The 22,852-nt window shown below is 34.6% G+C and overlaps 1 protein-coding gene across 4 annotated transcripts in view; it reads left to right on the top strand.

Moving 5' to 3' along the window:
- PCMTD1 (protein-L-isoaspartate (D-aspartate) O-methyltransferase domain containing 1) overlaps nt 1–21,790 on the top strand; it is a 70,256-nt gene extending 48,466 nt beyond the window's left edge. For 2 of the 4 annotated variants that reach the window (XM_035011139.1, XM_035011138.1), the window contains 3 exons: nt 9,924–10,095; nt 11,726–11,849; nt 18,601–21,208. In XM_035011139.1, coding sequence (XP_034867030.1) covers nt 10,042–10,095; nt 11,726–11,849; nt 18,601–18,968 — 546 coding nt within the window. In that variant the 5' untranslated portion in view covers nt 9,924–10,041 and the 3' untranslated portion in view covers nt 18,969–21,208. Of the gene's footprint in view, nt 1–4,084; nt 4,277–9,923; nt 10,096–11,725; nt 11,850–18,600; nt 21,209–21,451 lie in introns of those variants that run through there. The other 2 variants (XR_004680385.1, XM_035011140.1) reach the window with 2 other exon arrangements.
- The last annotated feature ends 1,062 nt before the right edge of the window (nt 21,791–22,852 follow it).

The following is a 22,852-nucleotide window of genomic DNA, read 5'->3' as shown; positions in this document are numbered from 1 at the left end:
GTACACATAAGGACTTTCTGAGTACATTTGGACTTAGAAAATATACAAGTACTATTATTAGTAAAAGCCAGTGTTTAAGGTCTATCATAAGGTCTATTATACGTTAGATAGTAATACATTTCAGGCAGAACGCACTCAGGGATGAACCTTGAATCACTGAACACCTCTATACAAGTATCTGTGGAGCTCAAGTTTATTGCTGACAAGTGGGCATGGTCCTGGGAAACAGTAAAATATGTCATTATTCAAAGCATTTCTATATTGATGTAATTTAAATATTAAATAATCCATAACAGATAAGTTTGAAGACTGTATATATTTGTGTCTCAGTTTAAAAAAAAAATTTCTAAAGTTGTTTCCATATAATTGTAAAATGATTAGATTTCCTTGTATTTCTTGAGTTTTGTTGTTCTGTTATACAGATTTGTTATTCATGAAATGATGAACCATAAAATACGGTGACATGACTGATGTGAATGTTTCTTTATAATCTTCAGTGGTCTTGTTATTTTAGTTAAAATATTATCAGTCAGACTTTGTAATATAGTTGTTTCTGAAGTGTTGCAACTTATTTTTAAAACAGATTCAGACATTAATAAACTAGTCTGAAAAAATTAGTTCTGGAAATGTTATCTATTCTGGTTTTCAGTAGTGTTCTAAAGTATTAAATTTTTCAGATTATAAAAGTATCTTGCATACAAAAAGTAGTAAGTACTGGGAAACTTTCATTTTGCATAGAGTAGTGAATGGTTGGAAGCTTAGTAAAGTCGATGTGGAACTCATTGGGCTCCTTTTTTGGTCTTTATATTATTTGGTTTTGGTGATAGAAATTCTAAAGGTATAATAGTTTTCTTTCTATCTTGTGTTTTGATGATTTCTTCGCAATTTTTCTTGATGTTTGTCGATGATATTTTATGGTCAATTTTTTGAATTTGAAAGACTTGTGGAGTAAAGTGATTTTAAAAATCCCATTTCCAAGCAGTTTCATTATATCTAATTGTATACAGGTTATCAAAATACATATATTAATTAACCAAATATAAATTAACTCTGTTAAATTGATTGCTATTTTTGTATTCCTTAGTACCAGATCATCCTTGATTATGTGTAACGCAGAATAGATAGCTAAAACCTAAACTCTTCCAATCTTACTTATCCTGTTTGTGTGGATCTTTTTTAGTCAGTTCTTTTTTCAGAAGTGTTGTTATGTCACTTATGATTTAAATTGCATCTTATATATCTATTGGAGATCATAATGAACTCTAAATATAGTAGGTGGGAAAGAACCTATAAACTCCTCAACCTTAAAATATATATTTAAGGTAAGGTGACCTTTTAAAAAATACAAATGTGTGTTTTTGTGTGTGCTTTATAAAGCAAGCTTGGTTCCTGAGTCTTGAAAGTAGTAGTTCTTCTTTTAGAAGAAAGAATCTTTATTATAATGTATGTACGTTACTTTTCTTTCCATGTATCCATGTTTCCATGTACTCCTGTTATCAGCAAATGAAATAATTTGGAGAGGCTACTCTAAATTTACTGTATTTGGAGATGGGCAGGAAGGGGGAGCTCTCTTGTATGGTTTATCCCTTTGCTCTACCTGTGGTATTTCCAGATTCGCTGAAATTCCCTTATAAAACTGACATTTAATTTCAAAGGTCCTTCTAAACACTGGCAAAACGTTTGCAGTAAAGGACCAAATAGTAACTATTTTGGGCTTCCTGGGCTAAATGATCCCTGTGGCAACTGCTCAGCTGTGCCATTGTAATGCAGAGGCAGCCTTAGCTACCAAGAAAGGGAATGGGCATGGGGTGTTCTAGTAACACTTTATTTACAGAAACATACAGCAGGCCGGATTTGGCCTGTTTGCTGCCCCCTGTTCTGCTCTTCACACAAACTCTTTAGAATACGTTTATTTTAGCCCACTCTGATCTAGACAAGTTTTGGGGCCTGGGTTTTAAAGGCCCTTAGGTATCTGGCTTTCATGAGGGCAGAAGTTTGGAGAAGGTCAAATTATAATCAGGTTTTGTGCTTGAACAGTAAACAAAATAATCTCTCCAGTTATAGTAACTTGGAAGAGTAAGTCAGTTAAAGTAGCCTGAATTATAAACCTTTACCCTCTAAGTACTTTGCAAATGAGTTGATAATTGGTATAGCATTTGGTTATAGCAATATTTATGTACTTCTATGTGTACATGTGCATGAGGTTGACTTAGCTCTCTGGAATGCATGCTTTGGAATGTGCCATTTCCTTACAACAGATCAGTCCATCCTATCTCTCCTCCGTTTCAAGGATACCGTAGCTGACTTTGGAAATATTCTAACATCAGTAGCCAAATGAGTGCAGCTTGGTCTGATTTATTTGAAGATTTTCATTCTATTTGAAAAGGGAGGACTTTTGTTTCTATATAGTTTGTCATATAAATGAGTCATGATAGGAGTACTGAAAACGGTAATGAGATAATAAAAAATAATAGCACCTAATATGTATTGTCTCTTCATTAAGTACCACGTACCATTCATTCTGAGTGCTTAGCTCACAGCCCTAGAGGCAATATTGGTATCCACATTGCCCAGGTGGGAAAACTGAGGAATAGACAGGCTGTGACCTCATTAAGCCAGCCTTTTTATTTAATTCTGATTTAGATATGATGATGTAAACACTAATTTATTCTAACATTTCCTCCCAGCAGTAAGCTACTACCCATGAATTACTATCAAGCAACTTAGCCCCAGATAAAAAAGCTGAAGCAGCACTTACTTTTTCATCATCTACTTCCCTCAGGTTAGAATTAAGGAATGCTGTTAACGTGTTTATAAATGCACCATAGCATCTTTATTACAAAGCATACCTACCATGTTCATTAATGAAACTCACCTATGGTATGAGTTACTTTTGAGGACAGAGATGACTGGGAGAGGCAATGCAGTCCTCAATTTTGGTTGAGGTGTAAGTTTTAAGTTAAGTGCAGAGTTAGTATAGTCTTTTGTATTTTAGGAGATTTCTTCAATTGATTTATGGCAGTATCTAGTGGCCTAAGTTTATCTTTAATTATAGGTTCATTTTTCATGTAATTTGATTTGCATTGGAAAAATTAAATGCTTCTATATCTTGTCAATTTTATCACTAGAGTAATCCTGCTTTATCTTTAAGAGAATTATGGCATACTTGAAGTAGTTTTGCTATCTACAAATACATATTCAACATCATTTCAAAATGTTTCTCAGATATTTGAATGTTTTGATACACCAATAATGTTCAGATGGTAGCTTTATAACAGTTACTACAGGTTGGTAAACAGTTTTTAATCGTGACAAACATTCAAATGGTGGTAACAGAAATGCTTGAGAATAGTCCTCAGGGCTATTGATCAGTTATATTATTTTAACATCAGTGAGAAATGGCATGGGGAAAAGGTGGATGGCTTCAAAGATATTGTTAGGAGAATAAATTATTGTTGAAATACTGAAGGCTCACTTTTGTGTGATGTACCTGCACATTTCCTATCAAGTATTTAGAGATTGTTTTTGATCCTCTGGATTTTCCTAAAGCTTCATTCAATGGAAGAACACTGTATGTACTTACTCTTAACACTTTGCTTTAAATAATGCTTGAATTATTCTGAGATGAGTTTGGTGCAGTTGGAAGGGAAAACACTTGAAAAGGTAATGTCTTCGATTTTTTGAATTTTACTTTGCTTAATTATTGATTTAAGAGTTTTTGAATGGTATAACTGCATTTGGAGATCAAGAGATAATGTTTCCATGGATTTTCTTCCCAATGGAAAGTTTTGAAGTTGTGTCTTGTTTAAACTAAGTAGTCATAGCTCTTAAAACCCAAAATGTGTATTTTGACAGTGTTTTAAGAAAAAGAGGTTTCTCTGATTCATTTGGCAGATTGTTTTGGATGAGATATGAGAACAAGGTAGGATTCTCTCCTTTGACCTTGAAATCCTTTATTCCATTGGAATAATTGTCTAAACTTTCAATGACAGCATCCTGTGGCACATGATAAACTAGGTGTGCAAATTGTCAGCCCCCACTTCAACAGTGTATTGAAGGGGAATGTTGTTTTTTCTACTCTCAGTCAGCTCCTAGACCTAGACTATCCGTCTAAGAGGGAAGCTGCAGGGCAAGGCTAGGTCACCCTGATCTCCTAGCAGCTTATCAAAAGAATTATATGGGCAAGTTGGCAAGGTCCCTGCTGTGAAGGAAATCACCTGTCCGTCTCCAGACGAAGATATTCCAACACGCACCTATAAAGAAAACCACTGCTAAGGTAAGTGATGAGAATCCCGGTGTTATTTTGGGCAAGTGTTCATGTTGTAAACCAAGATAATATGTGCTGTATATTTTTCCACAAATGATTTCCAGTGTACATTTTAGTAAGAGTGTGCCTAATATTTTTCCCTCTGCATAAGAGAGTCTAAAAACAGTTACTAGATTTTCAGATTTAAATCCAACAAACGATTATATAAGTCTAACGTGAATCAATTTGTAGTTATTACACACATTTCAGAACTGTTTATTTTGTATACAGATAAGTTATATTGTTAGGTATAATTCAGTGTAATTTAGGAGTGTGAGTCATCTCCATATGGGAAATTGTGTTTTGGAAATTTTCTTCAAAGAATAAAAATGATTGCTACTTTTCATTTTACTGACAGACATAAAATTTTAATGAACTTTCCTAAATTAAGAATAAAAATTAGGTTGGGGCGCCTGGGTGGCTCAGTCGTTAAAGCGTCTGCCTTCAGCTCAGGTCATGATCCTGGGGTCCTGGGATCGAGTCCCACATCGGGCTCTCTGCTCGGCGGGAAGCCTGCTTCTCCCTCTCCCACTCCCCCTGCTTGTGTTCCTGCTCTCGCTATTTCTCTTGTCAAATAAATAAATAAAATCTTTAAAAAAAAAAAGAATAAAAATTAGGTCAAGCACATGTGAATCATACTTTTATGAATAAAATAATAACCACATAGGAAATGCCATTTTGGTATACCTGTTGCCTTCCCTATCCCCTCTCAGGTTTTGTATAGTATGTGGTTGATGTGAAAAAATGGAATTTGGATCTTCCTATTCACTATTTTTAACCTAGATTTTATGTATAGATAGTGTATAGTGTAGTGCTATTTTGTGGTAAACTGAAAACTTCTGGTTAGTTTATTGCTGAAGTCTTCCAGATTATACACAAGTTGTATTTGTGGTTTAAAATATGTCCTTTGCCTCTGTAGAGGTTTGTGGAAACCTAGGTGAGTTGCAGCTTTCAGAAGATAGTAAAAGCCTATGGAAGAAAATGTTTTCTTTATTTTCCTGTCTACATTGGAAGACTGAGTAGGAGTTGTAATTTACTTTGGTAACATGGTAGCCATCATTCAGTTGTTTAGTTCTTTGTAAATATTGGCATGAGCGTGATCTGACATGAGTAGGAGCATATCCATAAACATTGGCCTAAACATTTTTAATCATAGATGTTCTCAAACAATATTGTTAGCCCTGGAATTGGCATGGGTTTATTTATGTGAAATGCTATTAATAAAATAAGCCATAGTTATTAGAATACAAAATGTCTAAGTAAGATCCTCAACTGTGTACCTAGTTAGAAATACTAAAGCTCATCTCTAAGTCCTTTATCAGGAAAAATAATCCATTACCCATTTATATATATATATGTGTGTGTGTGTGTGTGTGTATGTGTGTGTATACACAGGCATATATATAAAACATATATATATATATATATATATATATAATATGCAATTTGAGAATTGTTTTGTATTCTTTACTGATGTGAAAGGATTTATGTATTACTGGTAGAAAAGATCAACCCATAGTTACAATAAGGAATCACCAGATAGGACAGTATCTCTGGTAGATGTTTTTCTTAATAACCACTAAATTGGTAGTGTTACAGTTTTTCTGTGAATTTTCTACTATGTTCTAGATATTTTAGTGCCAACATTTAGAAATATACAGTGTTCTCCCCAATGTTACTTATGTCCTTGAAATTTTACTATTTTGTATCTAAAAATAGTCTAATCCTTTGGAACATCTCAAGTTCGATTAACTTTTCAGATTTGAGTATTCTATTAAAGGAGATTAATTGACTATGTTAAATGAAAGTGTAAAGATCCCATATGTATTTGTTAGAAATATATGTTCCATTTGCACTAGTAGAAATTGATGGATTTAGAGATCTGATTTTCAGTATAATGATCCTTTGTTTTACTCCCTAAGTGGAAGCAAATATACTTGTTTTGATCTGCATTACTGGGGAAGAAAGCATTAAGTTGTTTCCTAAAATTATGGTGGCTTATTTAAGATCTTCAGAAAGGCCCAAAAAAGTGCCTTTCAGTTATAGGGCAGTTGATTTATTCATTAAAGACAAAGATTTTTTTAATTATTTGAGTTTTTCTTTTTTCTTTTTCTTTTTTTTTTTTTTGCATTTTGAGAAAAACTGTATTCTGTAGCATGAAGTTATGGCTTTTTATAGTGATTAATTTAGTAAAACAAGGACCATCATATTGATCTAGAAAGTGTCATAGGCACATATTTTTTTTTTTGTAACTTTCTGGGCAAGTTTCTCTTCTAGTCCTGAGGTTTTTTGGGGTTCATGTTCAAAGTTGACAGGTGGAAAAGTTGAGAAAACATTTGCTTTTTATGTGGTTCACTCAGTAAATGTATTTTGAGGACTGTAATTGGTAATGGAGATACATTTAAAATTCAGAAGAAATATTCACATAGTAGGAAAACCAGGAGAATGTTTCAAAGGGAAGATTGTGTTAAGGAGAAAGTATTTGCAGCTCTTAGTTACAGGTGATAAGTAGAAGGGTATTTCTTTAGTATCTTCAGTTTGTGTGGCTGTTGAAATATACACACACACACTCACACTCACCCACTCCTACACACATAAATATAAAAGAAATATTGAGCTATTTTATATTTATTTTGGACTAAATCTTTGAAATCCCATGTGAATTTTATCCTTACAGTACATTTTGATTTGGACTAGCTGCATTTTAAAGGCTCAATATCCACATGTGGCTAGTGACTACCATCTTGGCTACCATGTGGCTCTAGATTGTCCTGTCTCATCGTTCAGATCTTGACATTTCTCAGGGAATCTTTCTCTGATTCCCCAGGTCTGTCCATTTCCTTTCACCCTCAGTCTTATGGACTCCTATTCCTTTCCTTTAGAGCATTTATCATGGTTGTAAATCTTTATTACTGCGATTCTTTGATGCTCATCTCTTCCACTAGATGTAGGCATGAGTGTTTCCCATTGTATTTTCAATCTTTATACACAACTGGTGCTCAGTAAATAATATTTCGTTTAGTGAACTGTGCTTATTAGTAGTATAAGGAAATTTGACCAGAATCACACATCTGATTTTAAAATCAGGCACTAAATTCTCTTTAAATAATTTTGCTGGGATGAGGACATATAAAATACCACTAATCTGAGAAATGGTTTTAACTGTAAGTTGTTTACTTGCAGTGGTATTGTCCTAGGTAGTAGTTCTGTAAGCTAAAGTAGAAACAAGTAGAAAGCTTTTAAAACCGTAAGTGTATTTTTGAGTTGATTTAACAGACTTGATAAAAGAGGTTTTAATATTTAATTTTTAAAATATAAATTCCCTGCTCATATTCATCCTGAAAATAAAACTGACTTAAATTATCATAAAATTAAATTATTTAAGATGAATTTTTATAAGAATAAATATTTTTAGATAGACTTCATTGAAAATAGTCTAACTTTTTCATTTTAAAGAATGCTTACTGTGACTTTGGTAGAATGATTAAACCACATGATCCACATTATCTTATTAGTTAAAAGTCAAGAAATTATATTTTGGCCATATTTTAGACAATCATAGGTTGTACCATAGTCTTGAGTTTAAAAGGAATTTAAGCATGATCCCCAGCTTAGGTAAGTTTACACTTCCTGTGTGCTATGCAAGTAGAAAGAATGAGATACTGTTAAAATAGAGTTGGGTAAGATTTCAGTACTAAAACTGATATTTGAACTGTATCTTGAAGGGATAGTAGGCATTTATCAAGGGAAGAGAGGGAAGGGTATTTCAGTCAAAGGAACAGCATGTACTCAGATACAGGGTTTCAAAACATTTTGGAATAGTTCCACTAAGCAACTAGAAGCAGACACAGTTGACCCTTGAACAACATGGGTTTAAACTGTGTGGGACGGCTTAAATGCAGATTTTTTTTTTTTTTATGGTACAGTAGTATAAATATGTTTTCTCTTATTTTCTTAATATTTTCTTTAGCTTATTTTATTGTAAGAATCCAATATATAATACATGTAGCATACAAAGTATGTGTTAGTCAACTGTTTATGTTATCAGTAAGGCTTCCAGTCAACAGTAGGTTATTAGTAGTTAAGTTTTTGGGGAGTTGTAAGTTATACTCAGATGTTACAGGGAGGAGGTCAGCACCCCTAACGTCTGCCTTGTTCAAGGGTCAACTGTAATTCAATCTGGCTACCGCATAGTATGGGGGGGGCGGTGTGGGGGAGGCAGAACCAGGAGATGAATCTGGCAGAACAACTTGATGGTAGGGTCATAAAGAACCCCATGTGGTACTCTAAGGGAGCTTCACCCTGTCCTTTGCAGTAGGGAGCAAAATAATGGAAGAGAGTCCTGAAAAGTGTGAGCAGCAAGGAGACAATTATAGTGAAAGAAATAATGGGACATGGACTACCTTAGTGTGGGGGTGTTGAAAAGAGAGTATACACTGATGATTCACCCCACCCCAACCCCTCAACCCTTCCCACCCTACCCCTGCCCCTCCACTAAGAAGACAGGATACTGAAGACAGGACATAATTCTGGTAAACTTTTCCTTAAATATTAATGAAGATAACGTGTCTGTGTTTTAGTGAATTTTAATGGAAACTTGTTATGTAATAAGTCTATTAATTACTAAAGGACAGGATATGTTTTACAAAGTAGAAATGATTATGATTCAATCAGTGTCATTTTTCACTGCATGCCGAAACTTTTAACATCAATTATTTCATCCTCAAATAATAGCCTGATTTTGCTGTGTGGTCATATTAACTTTAATCAACTTAGACGTAAAAGGATATTTCGTGAACTAGTTTTTTAAAAGATTATATGTTTTATTAGGGCATTGGGGTTTTAATGTTCTATATTAGAAACTGTTTCCTGATTTGTTAAAATTTAAGGAACAAAGTAGAAGTCTAAATAGGGTAGTTTGTAAAAGCATAACTATATACCATGAACCAACACTGTAACCAGGAGCCAGCGGCCTGGATATGATGCCTTTGCTTTGAAACCCACATCTCCTTTTGTTGCATAGGGAGATCACAGGGGCCAAAGCAGCAGTTACATCCTGTAACAGCCCTGCTAGAATCTATTAGGAAAATCTCCCTAATCTTAGTGGCTGCTAAGGTGTGTGGTCAGGACATTGGTGTCTTTCCCTGACAAAGCTTTCCGCTGTTAGCCAAAGCAAAAATATCAAACAGAGATGAATACTACATGAGCCCTTCCCATTGTCACTGGCCTGTCAGTTTTTTTTGGAAAGGGCAGTGGAAGGTGAATCTTTTCTTGTTTGCTTGACCCTTGTGATTCTCATCCTTAGTATATATCATTTGTGGGGTATCACAAGATTGGTATCATGAAGGGCTTTTCATTATGTTCATTTTTTTAAGCCCTAAGTTGAGGTTTCAGTATGGCAAAAAATAGGTTAATGTTTTGACAACATGTGCACTATAGTAAAACAATATATTTGATCAGTTAAACTTCATAAATATGATATTTAAATCAAATTTCATAATGACATTTTATCCTAAATTTTGCTAACTTCAATATTTCAAAGAACTGAATTTTGTTAAATTTTTTAGATCTAATCTTTTGTTTAAATGAATTAAAATGTATTTGTTTTTTCGTGCAGATTTGAGTTCTGTGAACCTGCATTTGTGGTTGGTAATTGCCTCCAGATAGCATCTGACAGTCATCAGTATGATCGAATTTATTGTGGAGCTGGTGTCCAGAAAGACCATGAAAACTATATGAAAATATTACTGAAAGTTGGAGGCATTCTAGTCATGCCTATAGAAGATCAGGTAACTTCTGTCCTTTGCTTAAACACGGTAGTTGAGGGTGGGAAATATAATCAGTGAAAAGTACATTGTGATTTTTAGAGAAGTACGCTTTATAGATCTATCTATCTATCATCTATCTATCTGTCTATATAAAACAACTTGAAATGGATTCTTAATTACTGAACCAAAAAAAAAAAATATAGAAGAAATCCTTTATACTAAGATTTGAAGAGATTTGGTCTTTCACCAGTGCTTAGCTACTACCTATGTGGTGTTTGCCAGGTTGCTTCCTTACAATACAGTCTCTTTACCTGGAGCTTTTTAATTGAATGTGATGATCTTTACTAGCTGCTCAATTTCTAACATTCTTTAGTTCTTTGAACATATAAAAAAGAAAATCTATTTGCGATTTGGTTTGGACTGCTTAAATCCATTAAAGAAAAAGTAAATGTTTAAATCTTCATTTAGTACTACATAGGCTCATTTGAAAATATTTTTCAGCAATTTTCCTGCCCTGGTTTAGAATTATTAGGTATAATAAATATATGAAATACTGAGGTATTCAGAAAATGGATGGGTCTTTCAAAAGGAAATTACTTTAAAAATGCATTTCAAAAAAATCTTTAGTATTCATATTAACCTAAGTTTGAGATGTTTAAAATGCCTTGTGTTTTATACAGTAGAAGATAAATTGTGTAAGACAACTGGGATCTTGCCTGATCATTTCAGAGTTTATAATCCTAGGGGATCCCTTAACATCACAGCATGTTATTTGCGGCTCAGTAGATTTCGCCATTACCATGCACTGTGCTCTGTGGCAAATTGTTTGTCAGTTATTAAAAAGACATAATATAAAAACATTCATTAAAAAACATTCGTAAAAAAATGTTGTTACTTGAATGCTTCCACAGTTGAGACTCCCAGATGAGCAATCTTCTGTTTTCTGTTAAAGATACATTTTCAAACATTTAAGATATGGCTTCCCAGTGGTATTTTATTAAATATTAATTATATACTGTTCAGCTAATGTCAAATATAATGCACTGATTTTTATAATAGAAATTGGAGATATTAATTCAACTTGATCAAACAATGTACTGAGCTAATATTTTTTTCCAAGGACTGGGGATGGGTTTTTGCCAGGTAGGTAAAACTTCTAATCCTCTTGTGATTAATTATATTTATTTGTGAAATACTAATTTGGGATTAGAATTAGAATCTGCATTTTATTACTATCATGGAAGACCATGAAGTTGACTCTTTGGTACAGTAATGAGAACATGGTTTTATTAATATCGTGCTTTAACCATCAGCTGAGCCTATGTGAGACATATATTTTGGGAGCCACAGGCAGGTATGGGTTGGAATAAGACCCCTAGAAGCTATCAGAGCCCAAATATAACATGATGAATCACTTGACCATATTTGGATATTTTATTTACATGGACTAATCTTTCTTGAGCTGCAAATATTTGTCGTTCCTTCTCTATTATTTTATGGTAAATATTTAAAGGAAAGTAATTTGGTTGCATTCAAATACAAGTGATTATAGCAACCACTGGCATTTATTCCGTTAAAACAAAATTGTGACTGTAAGGAGATCGAATTTCCAGGATTAAGCTATTCTGTTTCTGTTTTTCTCTCTAAATAGTTAACACAAATTATGCGAACTGGACAAAACACTTGGGAAAGTAAAAACATCCTTGCTGTTTCATTTGCTCCACTTGTACAACCAAGTAAGAATGATAATGGCAAACCAGATTCTGTAGGACTCCGTAAGTAACCGTTGGTCCTTTCTGATTGAAATGTGACTTAGATTGTTCAACTCTTATGCTTGGGGTTTAATGGACTATATGATTATGAAGAATTAAATAAATAGGCAATAATATATTCAATAGATTTATTCAACTTTTTTATGGAGGCGGTTAAAGCCCCTACCTTGCACCAGGTGCTGTTAGCTTCCTTCATGGACATATGAAAAGAAGGGGCGGGTCAAAGAAAACATGAATTTATTATAGTTGTGAATTTATTAATTATATTAAATTTGTTGGCATTTTCTATACAGAAGGACAGCAAACGCAAAAACCTGTATTTGGGCTGAAAAGAGCTTGGTTGTTCCAAGACCAGAAATAAGTTTCAGGGTAGTTGAAGCTCATTGGCTAGAGTGTAGAAGATTGATTATACAAGACTTTTCTTATACTCAAAGGGAAAATCAGTGTTGGCATGGACAGAGTTGTTTGAAGGTAGAAAAATAGTAGACTACGTGGAAGATGGTGGTAGAGAAAAAAGGAGTATGTAAAATTTTGCCTTGAATAGCTAGCTGAGTGTGATGGTACCATTTATTGCTGTTTGCAAGACTGGCAATGGAATAGTTTGGAAATAGGTGTAGGAAGATCAGATATTTTATTCTGGCCTTGTTTGAGTTGGCATGCACAGATCAGGTAGTCGAGTTGGTGTATAAACCTACTGTGTGAGGGAGGTATAAATTGAGAATCCTCGATGTAAAAATGGCATTTTAAGTTATAAGAATAGATGAGAGCACTTGGGGGAGAGTGAGGAGAGGTGTTTGTGTTAGAAATGAAGAAAAAACGTTTCAAGGAGAGGGGAGTGATCCACTTACTGCAGCTGAAAGACGAAAAAGAGGTGAGAGTAGTATTAATAGGTTTGTGATTTATCATGATTTTGGAAATCCGTAAATAAAGTTCTGTACCAAAAATGAACTTTACCATGGTATACTTCTTCCTTTAATTTGTTTTTTAAATGAATTTATTTCAGAGGAACCTGGATTTATATTTAATTTTATTTTCATTTCATTTTACCCTCTTTTGAACTTTATGATTTTTGTGGCCTGTTTTTCCCTGTTCAGGTTCTTAACTAATGGAGAGATGAACTTGGCGGGGAGATAGCTAGGAATTGAAATGTCAGTTTTATCACCTACCAAAGTAGGTGGGGGGAATATGGCTTAGGTCTGCATGTTAAACTGTTTTCTCCCTCCTTTTTCCAAACATTAGAATTACAGGTTATTTATGACAATTTTCTTTAACCTATCATAACTGGTTAGAGAGTCCTAAAGAGAAGTAATGAAAACAATGCTGTGACACTGTTTGGTCTTGACAGTGGCCTAACTACCATTAGCATGATGTGTACCTATAGAGATATAGAAGTGTCCTTACAGAGGGCCCTGTAGATTTCTGTGCATCAGCCATTTAGGTGTTTTTCTTTCTAACAGACACTGTTGTAGGCTGAGCATTCCTCTTCATCTGACAGTTTTCCTACTTTAGTGTCCTTTAGAAGAGTGTAGGTTGTAAATGTGGTTTTACAGTGACATAGTTATGAATGGCATGGATAATGATATGTTATAAATGGGCAATTTTCATTCTCAGTTTAAGGATGTCAGTACATTTAGATCTAGGTAGTTCCTTGGTTGGGTTGATCGACATGACTATGAATGTAGAGTAGGGATAAATTTGGTTAAAAAGGATAAAATGGAAGATTAGCCTAAATTAAAAAAAAAAATTCATCATGCCTCTAAAGTATTTACAGGTGAAATGATCTAACTTTTCATCAGAATAGTATGGTGGGGATGGAAATAGGAAATGGCAGTGTTGATGAAGGAAGATTAGCTAGAAGAGATGGTTGTTGAAGCTGAGTGTCCGGTACATGGGGTTCCTTATACTATTAATTCTCTTGTGTATACTTGAAAGTTTCTATAATAAAAAGAAAAAAAAATTATCAGCTCCCAATAGGAATTTATAAAAATGAGTCAGGAATTGTGATTTTCTAAAAAAATAAAAGTTTCACTATGAATAATTTTCACAGAATGAAAAATGTTCTGAAAATATTGTTTGTCAAAATTTAATAAGATGTTTGGAGAATAAAACAAGTTTCCTCTTCTGTTAAAATTGCTTTCTGTTTAGAGAACATTTTTTCATTAATTAGAGGGGGTTAAAATAAGAAAGAATGTTAGCAAAAAAAAAAAAAAAAAACAACTGAAAACATACACATGCAAATCTTTTGCCAAATATATTTTGTGGCTGTGAAATTGCCTACATAAACAGTTACTAAATGTAATTATCACTTTTCCTCAGGTTTATTTATCTCTACTTTTGATTCAACTTAAAGTCCTCTTTCTTTTTTATGGGGGGAGGTATACAAACTGCTTTAACTTCAGGGTAGGCCCTTTAGAAAGGGGTGAAAGGAAAAAGGAAAAAACTCTATACCAACTAAAGGAAAACTGTTTCCTCTACACACCACCCATTGAACACTTCTTTCTGTATTCCAGATGTGTGGGTTTTTCCACACCAAGCAATTCTCCAATTCTTTGCGGACACCAGCTAGGTGTCCTGTGATCTAACTCCATTCTGACACTAACCCGTGTTAGCATAGACCCTAAAGGTTAAAGGCTCTACCCCACAAGGCTGCCCCCTCCTCCTCCAGCTGGAGACACCAATCACAAGTACAGGTTTTCATCTGTGTTTCTGACCACCTGGCTATAAATCAGAAACTCCCATGACCCCTTTCTAGAGTTTGATAATTTGTTAGAGCGGTTCACAGAACCCAGGAAAACAGTTTACTTACTAGATACCAGGTTTATTATCAAAGGATCCAGCACAGAAACAAAAACAGATGGAATTGACATATGAAGGGTTTATGTTCATCAGCCCAGAAGCTCTCTGAACCCTTTCAGTTAAGGCTTTTTATGAAGGTTTGATTGATTAAATCATTGGCCATTTATGATTAATTCAACCTCCAGCCCCTTTTCCCCTCCCAGAGGGTGCTAGTGAAAGCCCCAATCCTCCAAGCACATGGTTGGTTCCCCTGGCAACCAGCCCAGCATCCTCAGGGGCTTACCAAAAGTCACCTCATTAACGTAAACTCAGGTGTGGTTGGAAGGAACCTGTTATGCTCTTATCACTTATGTAATTCCAAGTGTTTTCAGAGCTCTGTGTCAGGAATGGGAAGCCAAATGTATATTTCTTGTTAATAAATCACAAGGGACAAAAGAAACTTCAGAAATTGTGGCACTAAACCACCTTGAGCTATATAAAGTTGCTGTTTTTGTCGGCTAAAAAATGACCCCAAATCATCACTTTTGTGAGTTTGACCTAAATATAATGCCCTTTTCAATCTTTGTTAATAAATAAAAATGGAAGTGCTGACTGCTAGGTTCCTATGAAATCTTTATAGAGATTACCTTTTGGGAAACGAATAGAGCTTACACGAGTGTGTGTTAGAGATAACCTTAATTATAATTTTGGAGTGAAAGCCTTAATTCAAAATAAAATTTTAAAAGCAGTCAGGATTAGCATTGTCTAGTCCACTAAATCCTTATCTCATAACTGGAAGCATTAGAAATAAGGGAGTGTTAAAGAATAGGAAATATGGGGGACTTTTGAATAGCTAGGGCTGAGAATTAGCTAAAAGTTTTTGTATCATTCAGAAAAACTTAAATGCAGCTCATGTGGGTACTATTTTAGGACTTAAGGGAAGTCTGAATCTTTTCCATTGTGGATCTAGTTGGTTCTTTATGAAGTTCAGGTATTCTGACAGTTTAGGATTGAAAGCTTCATCATTCTAACAGTGTCCTTGGAATAACAGTGTTGCAGAGGAGGAACATAATTAAGGTGTGAAAAGAGAGTACCAAAAATATAAGAGAGGTTCAAGAATAAAGACTAGCCAAAAAGACTAATTATAGCTCTGTTTCTTAGCTCTTATAATTCCCAAAACTCTTCTATAGATTTATTCTCCACCAGCTTCCCCTGCCCCTGCTTTTTCAGAGCTTCCTCAGGCATAGGCCTTTCTTCTCTGTCTATACTCCCTCTTAGGTGCTCAGGGGGAGGCTGATGGCTCCCAGAGTCTGTCCCCAGCCTGAGTCCCAGAGGCATGATTCAGCTGCTTGTGGTTGGGCAGGAGCATGGACTGTGCAGTTAAACTCTCACGTTCAGGTCCCAACTCATGTCACTTATAAATTATGACTTCTGTGACCGGGATCAAGTTATTTTACCTCTATCTCCTTCCTTTTCCTCTTTTAGTGTGAAGTGTGTTATTGCCTGTAACATGCTGAAATGGTGATCAGTATATCTCTGTTGTTTTTCTTCCTGAAATCTCCATTCAGGAAATGTAACAGACATTTCAGATTTCATAAAGAACAAAATTGTGATTTTCTTCTTCTCCCCAACTACTCTTCCTCTTTTTTATGTCAATAATTGACCATTAGCACCTGCCTAGTTGCTAGGGCCAAAAATTCTCCTACATCTAATCCCCGTTCATCTTGTCTTCAAAATATGTTGCAAATTTGTCCCCTTCTCTACGTCTTTACTGCCACCCTCCCTTACTCCCATCTGCATCAGAGCGTGGTCAGATCTCAGGTGGATTACTGGAGTGTTCCCTCTCTTTATGATCCATACTCCATAGAGGAGCCTGAGTGCCATTTCCATTGCATTATGACCCTGCTTTTTAAAAACCTTAAGTAGCTGCATGGCCAATACAAGGCACATTTTTTACCAAGGCCTGCAAGATCAACCCATGATCGTACCTCTTACCATTTTCTTCCTGCTCTAAACTTCATCTGCACTAGCCTTCTTTCAGCTCCTTGAACATGCTGAGCTCATTTACCTCTTAGGGCTTTGCTATTTCCTCTGCCCCAAGATATTTACATGTCTGTTTCCTCATATCATTTAGATCTTAGCCCAGGCATGACTTCCTCAGGGAGACCGTTTGGACTACCCAATCAGAAGTAGCTGTACCCCCATGTTACTTTCTATGCCATTGGTGTTTTTTCTCCTATGCTCTTTTTCATAATTATTTTTTATCTACCCCTTCCCCCAAATATAAAATCTCCATAAAAGCAAGGACTTACTTAGTCTGAAGCATCCACTGTATGTAAGTGAGTTCTTTAATAGTAGATGGCATATAGTTTAACACATAGGTGTTGAGTGAATGTTAAACAGCTTAAACAGTTTGGGGAGGTAGGCAGAGCAGGTGATATTTTACACATTTTAACATATAAGGGATGAGATCTCACATGTTTTTACTTACCAATGTTCACAAAACTCCATCATTGGCAGAAGCAGGACTTGAACTCAAAATGTTCTGTATTGTTTCAGTTTCCATCTCATATAGTTGGGGGCAGGCCCAGGCAGTAGAACAAACAGTTTCTAACTAAACATGCCTGGTCTGGCTCTTTGGAATTCTTTTCTAGTTCCGGTTTCAGTAGGGAGTTGAAAAAAGACAGTTTGAAGAAAAGATTTTGTAGTGGGCCACTTAGGTATGTGCTAAGGGATCTTTGAATCAGTCTGAGAAGTCTCCCATGCTGGAGTTAAAAAAAAAAAAAAATAAATAAAACAAACTTATCTCCTGCAGAGTGTATCTAATTTGTGGTAGGGTCTGGTGTTCAGAACACAGGAAGCACTCTGAGCCTTGGACAGGATGGTGCACTGTGCAGGCCTAGTGCCTACAGGGCCCTGTGAGGAGCACAAAGAGGAAATGCTGTAAGCTCACTCCTGGAGCTTATAGTCTGGTAGTAGAGAGAGACCACATACCCAAGAGTTACTAAAGAAGGCAGGATTTCATAGGTATAACAGAAAAGTTTGCAAGGGAAGTATCCAGAAAAGAGTACCAAAAGTAAAGAAAGAAAAAATAGTGAAGATTTTTTAATGCTGTTTAAACTGGAGGAGGGTTATGTTTTATTTTGTTTAGGCATTTGAGAGGGATCCTTGATGACAGTTTTATTTCCGCAGGGATGGAAACTTAGTGGGACTAGAAAATTAATTTCTCTATGTATAAAGTATTGGAACAGGCTACAAAGAAGAGTGTGTGTTCTAGGGCTTATGCGTTCATAGGTCTGTGGGAGAGGGAGTGAAATGACAGACCCGATAGGGTACAACTGTGATGTGTTTGATAGAAGTAAACATCAATAACTTAAGGAAATCTGTGGTGTGTTTTTGGGTTATTAAATTGTTTACAGCATGATTTGTGGTGGCCCTTTGCCTATGAACCAGTTCTACTCACTGATTTACAGAGAAAAACTGTGTGTGTGTGTGTGTGTGTGTGTGTACGTGCATGAGTAACAGCTCTAAAGCTCAGACTGAGGCAGCAGTTCAAATGTTGCCTTTATTAGAGTTTTTGGAATAGATCATTCTCATATGGTTTTCAACATCAAAAAGTATAAGAAATAGGTAGTATAAAATCTCTCTTTTATCTTGTTGTCTAATTACTTCATTCTCATGTAGCCTGTTTCTAAGTTCTTACTTATTCTTTCAAAGAATTTTTATGCATATATATGGGGACACACATATCTGTACATAGAAACCTTTCCACTGTCCAAGAATTTAGAATAGTGGCTTGGCAAATAGTAAGCATCTTGAAATCTTTGTTAGATGAAAGTTAGAGTTTTTATACATTCTGTGTTTTCTAACGTTTGCTAAGAAATACTTGTTTTGTTCTGCGAAGAAATGAGCAATATATGATGTTTTACTTTTTTATGTTTTATGTGTGTGTGTTTTGTTTTTGTTTTTGTTTTTTTAGCCCCCTGTGCTGTCAGGAATCTCCAGGACTTGGCTCGTATTTATATTCGACGTACACTTAGAAATTTCATAAATGATGAGATGCAGGCCAAGGGGATTCCTCAGAGGGCTCCACCAAAAAGGAAAAGAAAGAGGGTTAAACAGAGAATTAATACTTATGTATTTGTGGGTAATCAGCTTATTCCTCAGCCTCTAGACAGTGAGGAGGATGAAAAAATGGAAGAAGATAACAAAGAAGAGGAAGAGAAAGATCACGGTGAAGCCATGAAGCCCGAGGAGCCACCTCAGAATTTACTGAGAGAAAAAATCATGAAACTCCCCCTCCCTGAATCTTTAAAGGCTTACTTGACATATTTCAGAGAAAAATAACTTAGATCAAGAAGAAAGAATGCCTACTGATTATTCCTTTAGTCTTGAAAATGTAGCATTTGTTAGGAGTTAAAAGAGAATTCTTTCATCAGAGCGAATTATAGTGGAAAAAGTATAACTTGTTTCTGTCTTAGTAATAAAAAATGATGTATTCAGTAATTAAAAAGAATCTCTTTTATAAAATATATTTTTCTTTAAATCTTGGAAAAAATGCTGTTTTAACTCAGAGTGACTTCAAGAGTGGAATGCAACAATACTCAAGATTTGTGTACTGTAAATCCTTTTCTGATTCCTTACAGATTTGTAGTGGTGAGGCTTACATTTAATTTTGTATAAGGTTAAGTAATTGTTAAGCATATACTGGTTTTTGAATTGTAGTTGTTTGCATTTCCTCTATGAAAACTTTCTTACATAATTAGAAGATCAAATGCTGTGTAGACCCACTTACCTTACTTTGTTGCAATCACTATTACTGAGTTGCTATAGTATTCCGGGCAATATATGAGTGCAATAACAATACCGATACTGAATAATTTAGCTTTAAAAAAAAAGTTTCGTGGAATTCAACAGCACTGCTACTTTTGCTTTTGAATCTATTGCCAAAAGACAGGGGAAACTATCTGCTTCTCTCATAGAGATTTTAAGAGCACATCAAGTGAGTATTAAATAAAAAGTATATACCTAATACATTTCTTAATTTGTGTGGACCCTTTACATTTTCAGTATTTAAAAATAATGAGGTTATCTTACTTGTTGGAGTTTTAGAAGATAGTACATTTAGGATTGGATTTTCTGTTATCCAATGTATAAAGTATTTGGTTTAAAAAAGAATATGCATTGTTCCGAATGACTGTGGACAGCACAGACAGGGAGTAAACATGGGTAACAGCCTCTTTCTTGAGTTGCGCTCAGAGGCAGGACCAGAGCAGATTTGGTCAGCAGGTGCACTTTAGCAAATGGAACTCCTAGTTCATTTAAATATTTGTCTTTGACAAGGTGGAACTGAGCTAACCTACATTTGCTTTGAAATTCATCTTTATGTAGTGTATGAGATATTCACAGGAATTGTATGGAGATGCCTTTTTGCTTTGAAAATTGTGTTCAGAATCATAGTATATCGGGACCTATGTTGTGCTCATTTAACTTCTCATGGTGTGTGTGGTTTTTTGTTTTTTGGTTTTTTTTGGTAAAATTATAATGATTTTCACTTTTTTCTTAATATCATATACTTATACTATCCATCATTTGACTATTAGTTATAGCTTATCAGTGATAAAACAGGTAGTAAATGCCATTGTTGGTTTCTTTTCTTCCTACTAGGACCTGAAAACAGTCATTCCTTTTAAGAAAGTACACAGTGTAACATATTTACTACTTAGTGTCACATGGATTATGTACTTTTTAAAAGGAAAAATTTGAGAGTATCACTACCACCAGCATCACTATTGCCGTAGTTGATCAAATATGTTTAAGGAAATCCAATTAATGTATATAGTAAAAACGATTATTATCTCTTGAAAGATTGAACTATTAGTAATACATAGATGGTTTCAAAAATCTCAGATCTGGTGATTCTACCTATTTAAAAACAAGTGTTTGAAATATTCTAAGTATGAATTCTCCCAAGTAAATGAGGATATTTTAGTAATGGGAAAGATAATTTCATGGAAGGTATTTATTTTATACCAATGATTGGGGTTAGGGGCTAGGGTGTGGAGTTGTGTATATCTCCACAATTTTTTTTTTAGATGATTACTAAGCTGTTACTGTTAAGAAATGTCCCATCTCATTTCTATCAAGGAAAAAAAATAGTTTTATACAATTGTCATTTGTTAAGAATGTTCATTTTATTTAAAATTGTTAGTTTTAGAGGTTTAATATCAAGTTCCCAGTGCCCACATATTTTTATCTAGCACCCTTCCCTGGCTGCCCTCTACACACTTTGTTGGTTTTGGAGCTAGTGTCCAGTTATGTAAACATACATATTCTTAAATGATGATTTTACCATTCAAAAGAGAGTTTTTGTTAAGGATATATTTGAAGATTGACTTGTTCATATGCTCTCTTATTCTGTTGACCTTAGTAAAGTGTACAGTAGATTTTCATGATCATTACATATTTTTTGTCATTGAAATGTATCTTTTGTGTTTTTAAATGCAATTCATTCATTTTATAGTTGTGACTTTATTATTGACTTTAAATAAAGAAGTAGAAATAAAAAATGAAAATTCAAGTGAAAAGCCCTTTTATCTATTAATGGGAATATATTAGAATGATTAAGAATATTTTGTGTTTGTGTTTATTTTTTAATGAATTCATGGTTACTTGAGGATGGTCAATTATGTTTTATAGGTGGAAAAGTAGCAAATAGAGGTTAAGTAAAATTAATTGAAAATGATGAGGAATATATTCATGGGATTTTAGTGGCCAGATAAAACAATAGAAATAATCTAATCTAGTTTTTATTTTATTTTATTTTACAGAGAGAAAGTAGGGCTGGGGAGATAGCATGATTTTCCTAAGTCAGACAGCTAGATGGAAATGGCTTGAAATAGCATCCGGCATCTGATAAATCCAAGAAACCTTCAGCGGCACCATTACTACCAAGAAGATAATTTAAATCTACATCTCTTATTGGTTGACACATTTGATTCTAGTCTTAGTAAAGAAAAATGTCATTAAAATAGCATACATAGTGGTTAAAATACAAAAAATGTTGTGTTGGTTTCTAGCTGTTTGAGAGGATAAAAGTGAAGCAACACCTGTGAAATCATGGGAAGGCTTGGAAAACTATTTTAAATAAACAGTTGCATATAATTAAATTTTGTTCTCCAGTGGCCTGGCTTTCTTTTTCTCTTCTTTTTAATTTAGAAAATCTTAATACACCTATGGATATATGCTTGAAGTGTTACATACAGTTGTCCATAATTGGACATCTCATTTCCTTTTGACTGTTGCCACCTCTAAAGCAGTGTAGGTTTTGTTTTTTAAATTTGTTTTTATATTCAGTATAGATGAAGGATATTTAGAAGATATATGCAAAACGCAAGGAATAATTCAGTGTACCTGTACGTACACGTGTGTACCTACTACTAGATTTGACTACTGACATTACCATGACTTGTGTGCCCCTTCCTAATCTCCTCTTAATTCCTCTCTGGGGTGTTCCTTTTGTGTTTATTGCAACCTTGCCTTTTGCTATAGCTTTAGCACATATGTTTGTATCTCTAAACAGTGTATCATCTGGCTTCATACATACTTAACTTTATATAAGTGGAATCATACTCTCTATTCTGCAGGTTACTTTTTCACTCCAGGTTGCCTTTCTGAGATTGTTCCATGTTGTATATAGTTAAGTTACATCCACAACTTGGTTTAATTATTCATTCTACTGTTGATGGACATCTGTTGTTACATCAAATAGTTTGCTCGTCAACATTCTTCAACAGGTCTTGTGACTGTATGTGTGCAAGAGTCTTCATAGAGTGTACATCTAGGAGTAGAATTACTGGATCATAGAATATGTTCCTACTCACTTTCACTAGGTGGTGCAAATTTATTTCCCCAAAATAGTGTAACATGATGTTCGTTCCTATAGCGTTTAAACGTTCCAGTTATTCCATAACCTCACCTACATTTGATAGCGATTTTGCCTATTTAGTACTGTGAAGTGTTATAGAGGCTTTGTTGCTTATTAAGGAGGTTTTGTACCTTTTTGAGTGTTTCTTGGTTTTAGGTTTCCTTTCTGTAGAGTTCCCATTAGAGTCTTTTGGAAATGTTTTATTCGATAGTTTCTTTTAAAGAAGTTGGCTTGTAGAGTTCCTTATGTAGCCTGACCCATTGTCAGTTACATGTATTGCAAGTATCTTTCGTTAGTTTGTGGT

The sequence above is a fragment of the Mirounga leonina genome, unplaced genomic scaffold (genome assembly GCF_011800145.1).
Source record: "Mirounga leonina isolate KUSES-001 unplaced genomic scaffold, KU_Mleo_1.0 Mir_165, whole genome shotgun sequence".
NCBI lineage: Eukaryota > Metazoa > Chordata > Mammalia > Carnivora > Phocidae > Mirounga > Mirounga leonina.
This window is presented reverse-complemented; position numbering and strand designations above follow the sequence as displayed.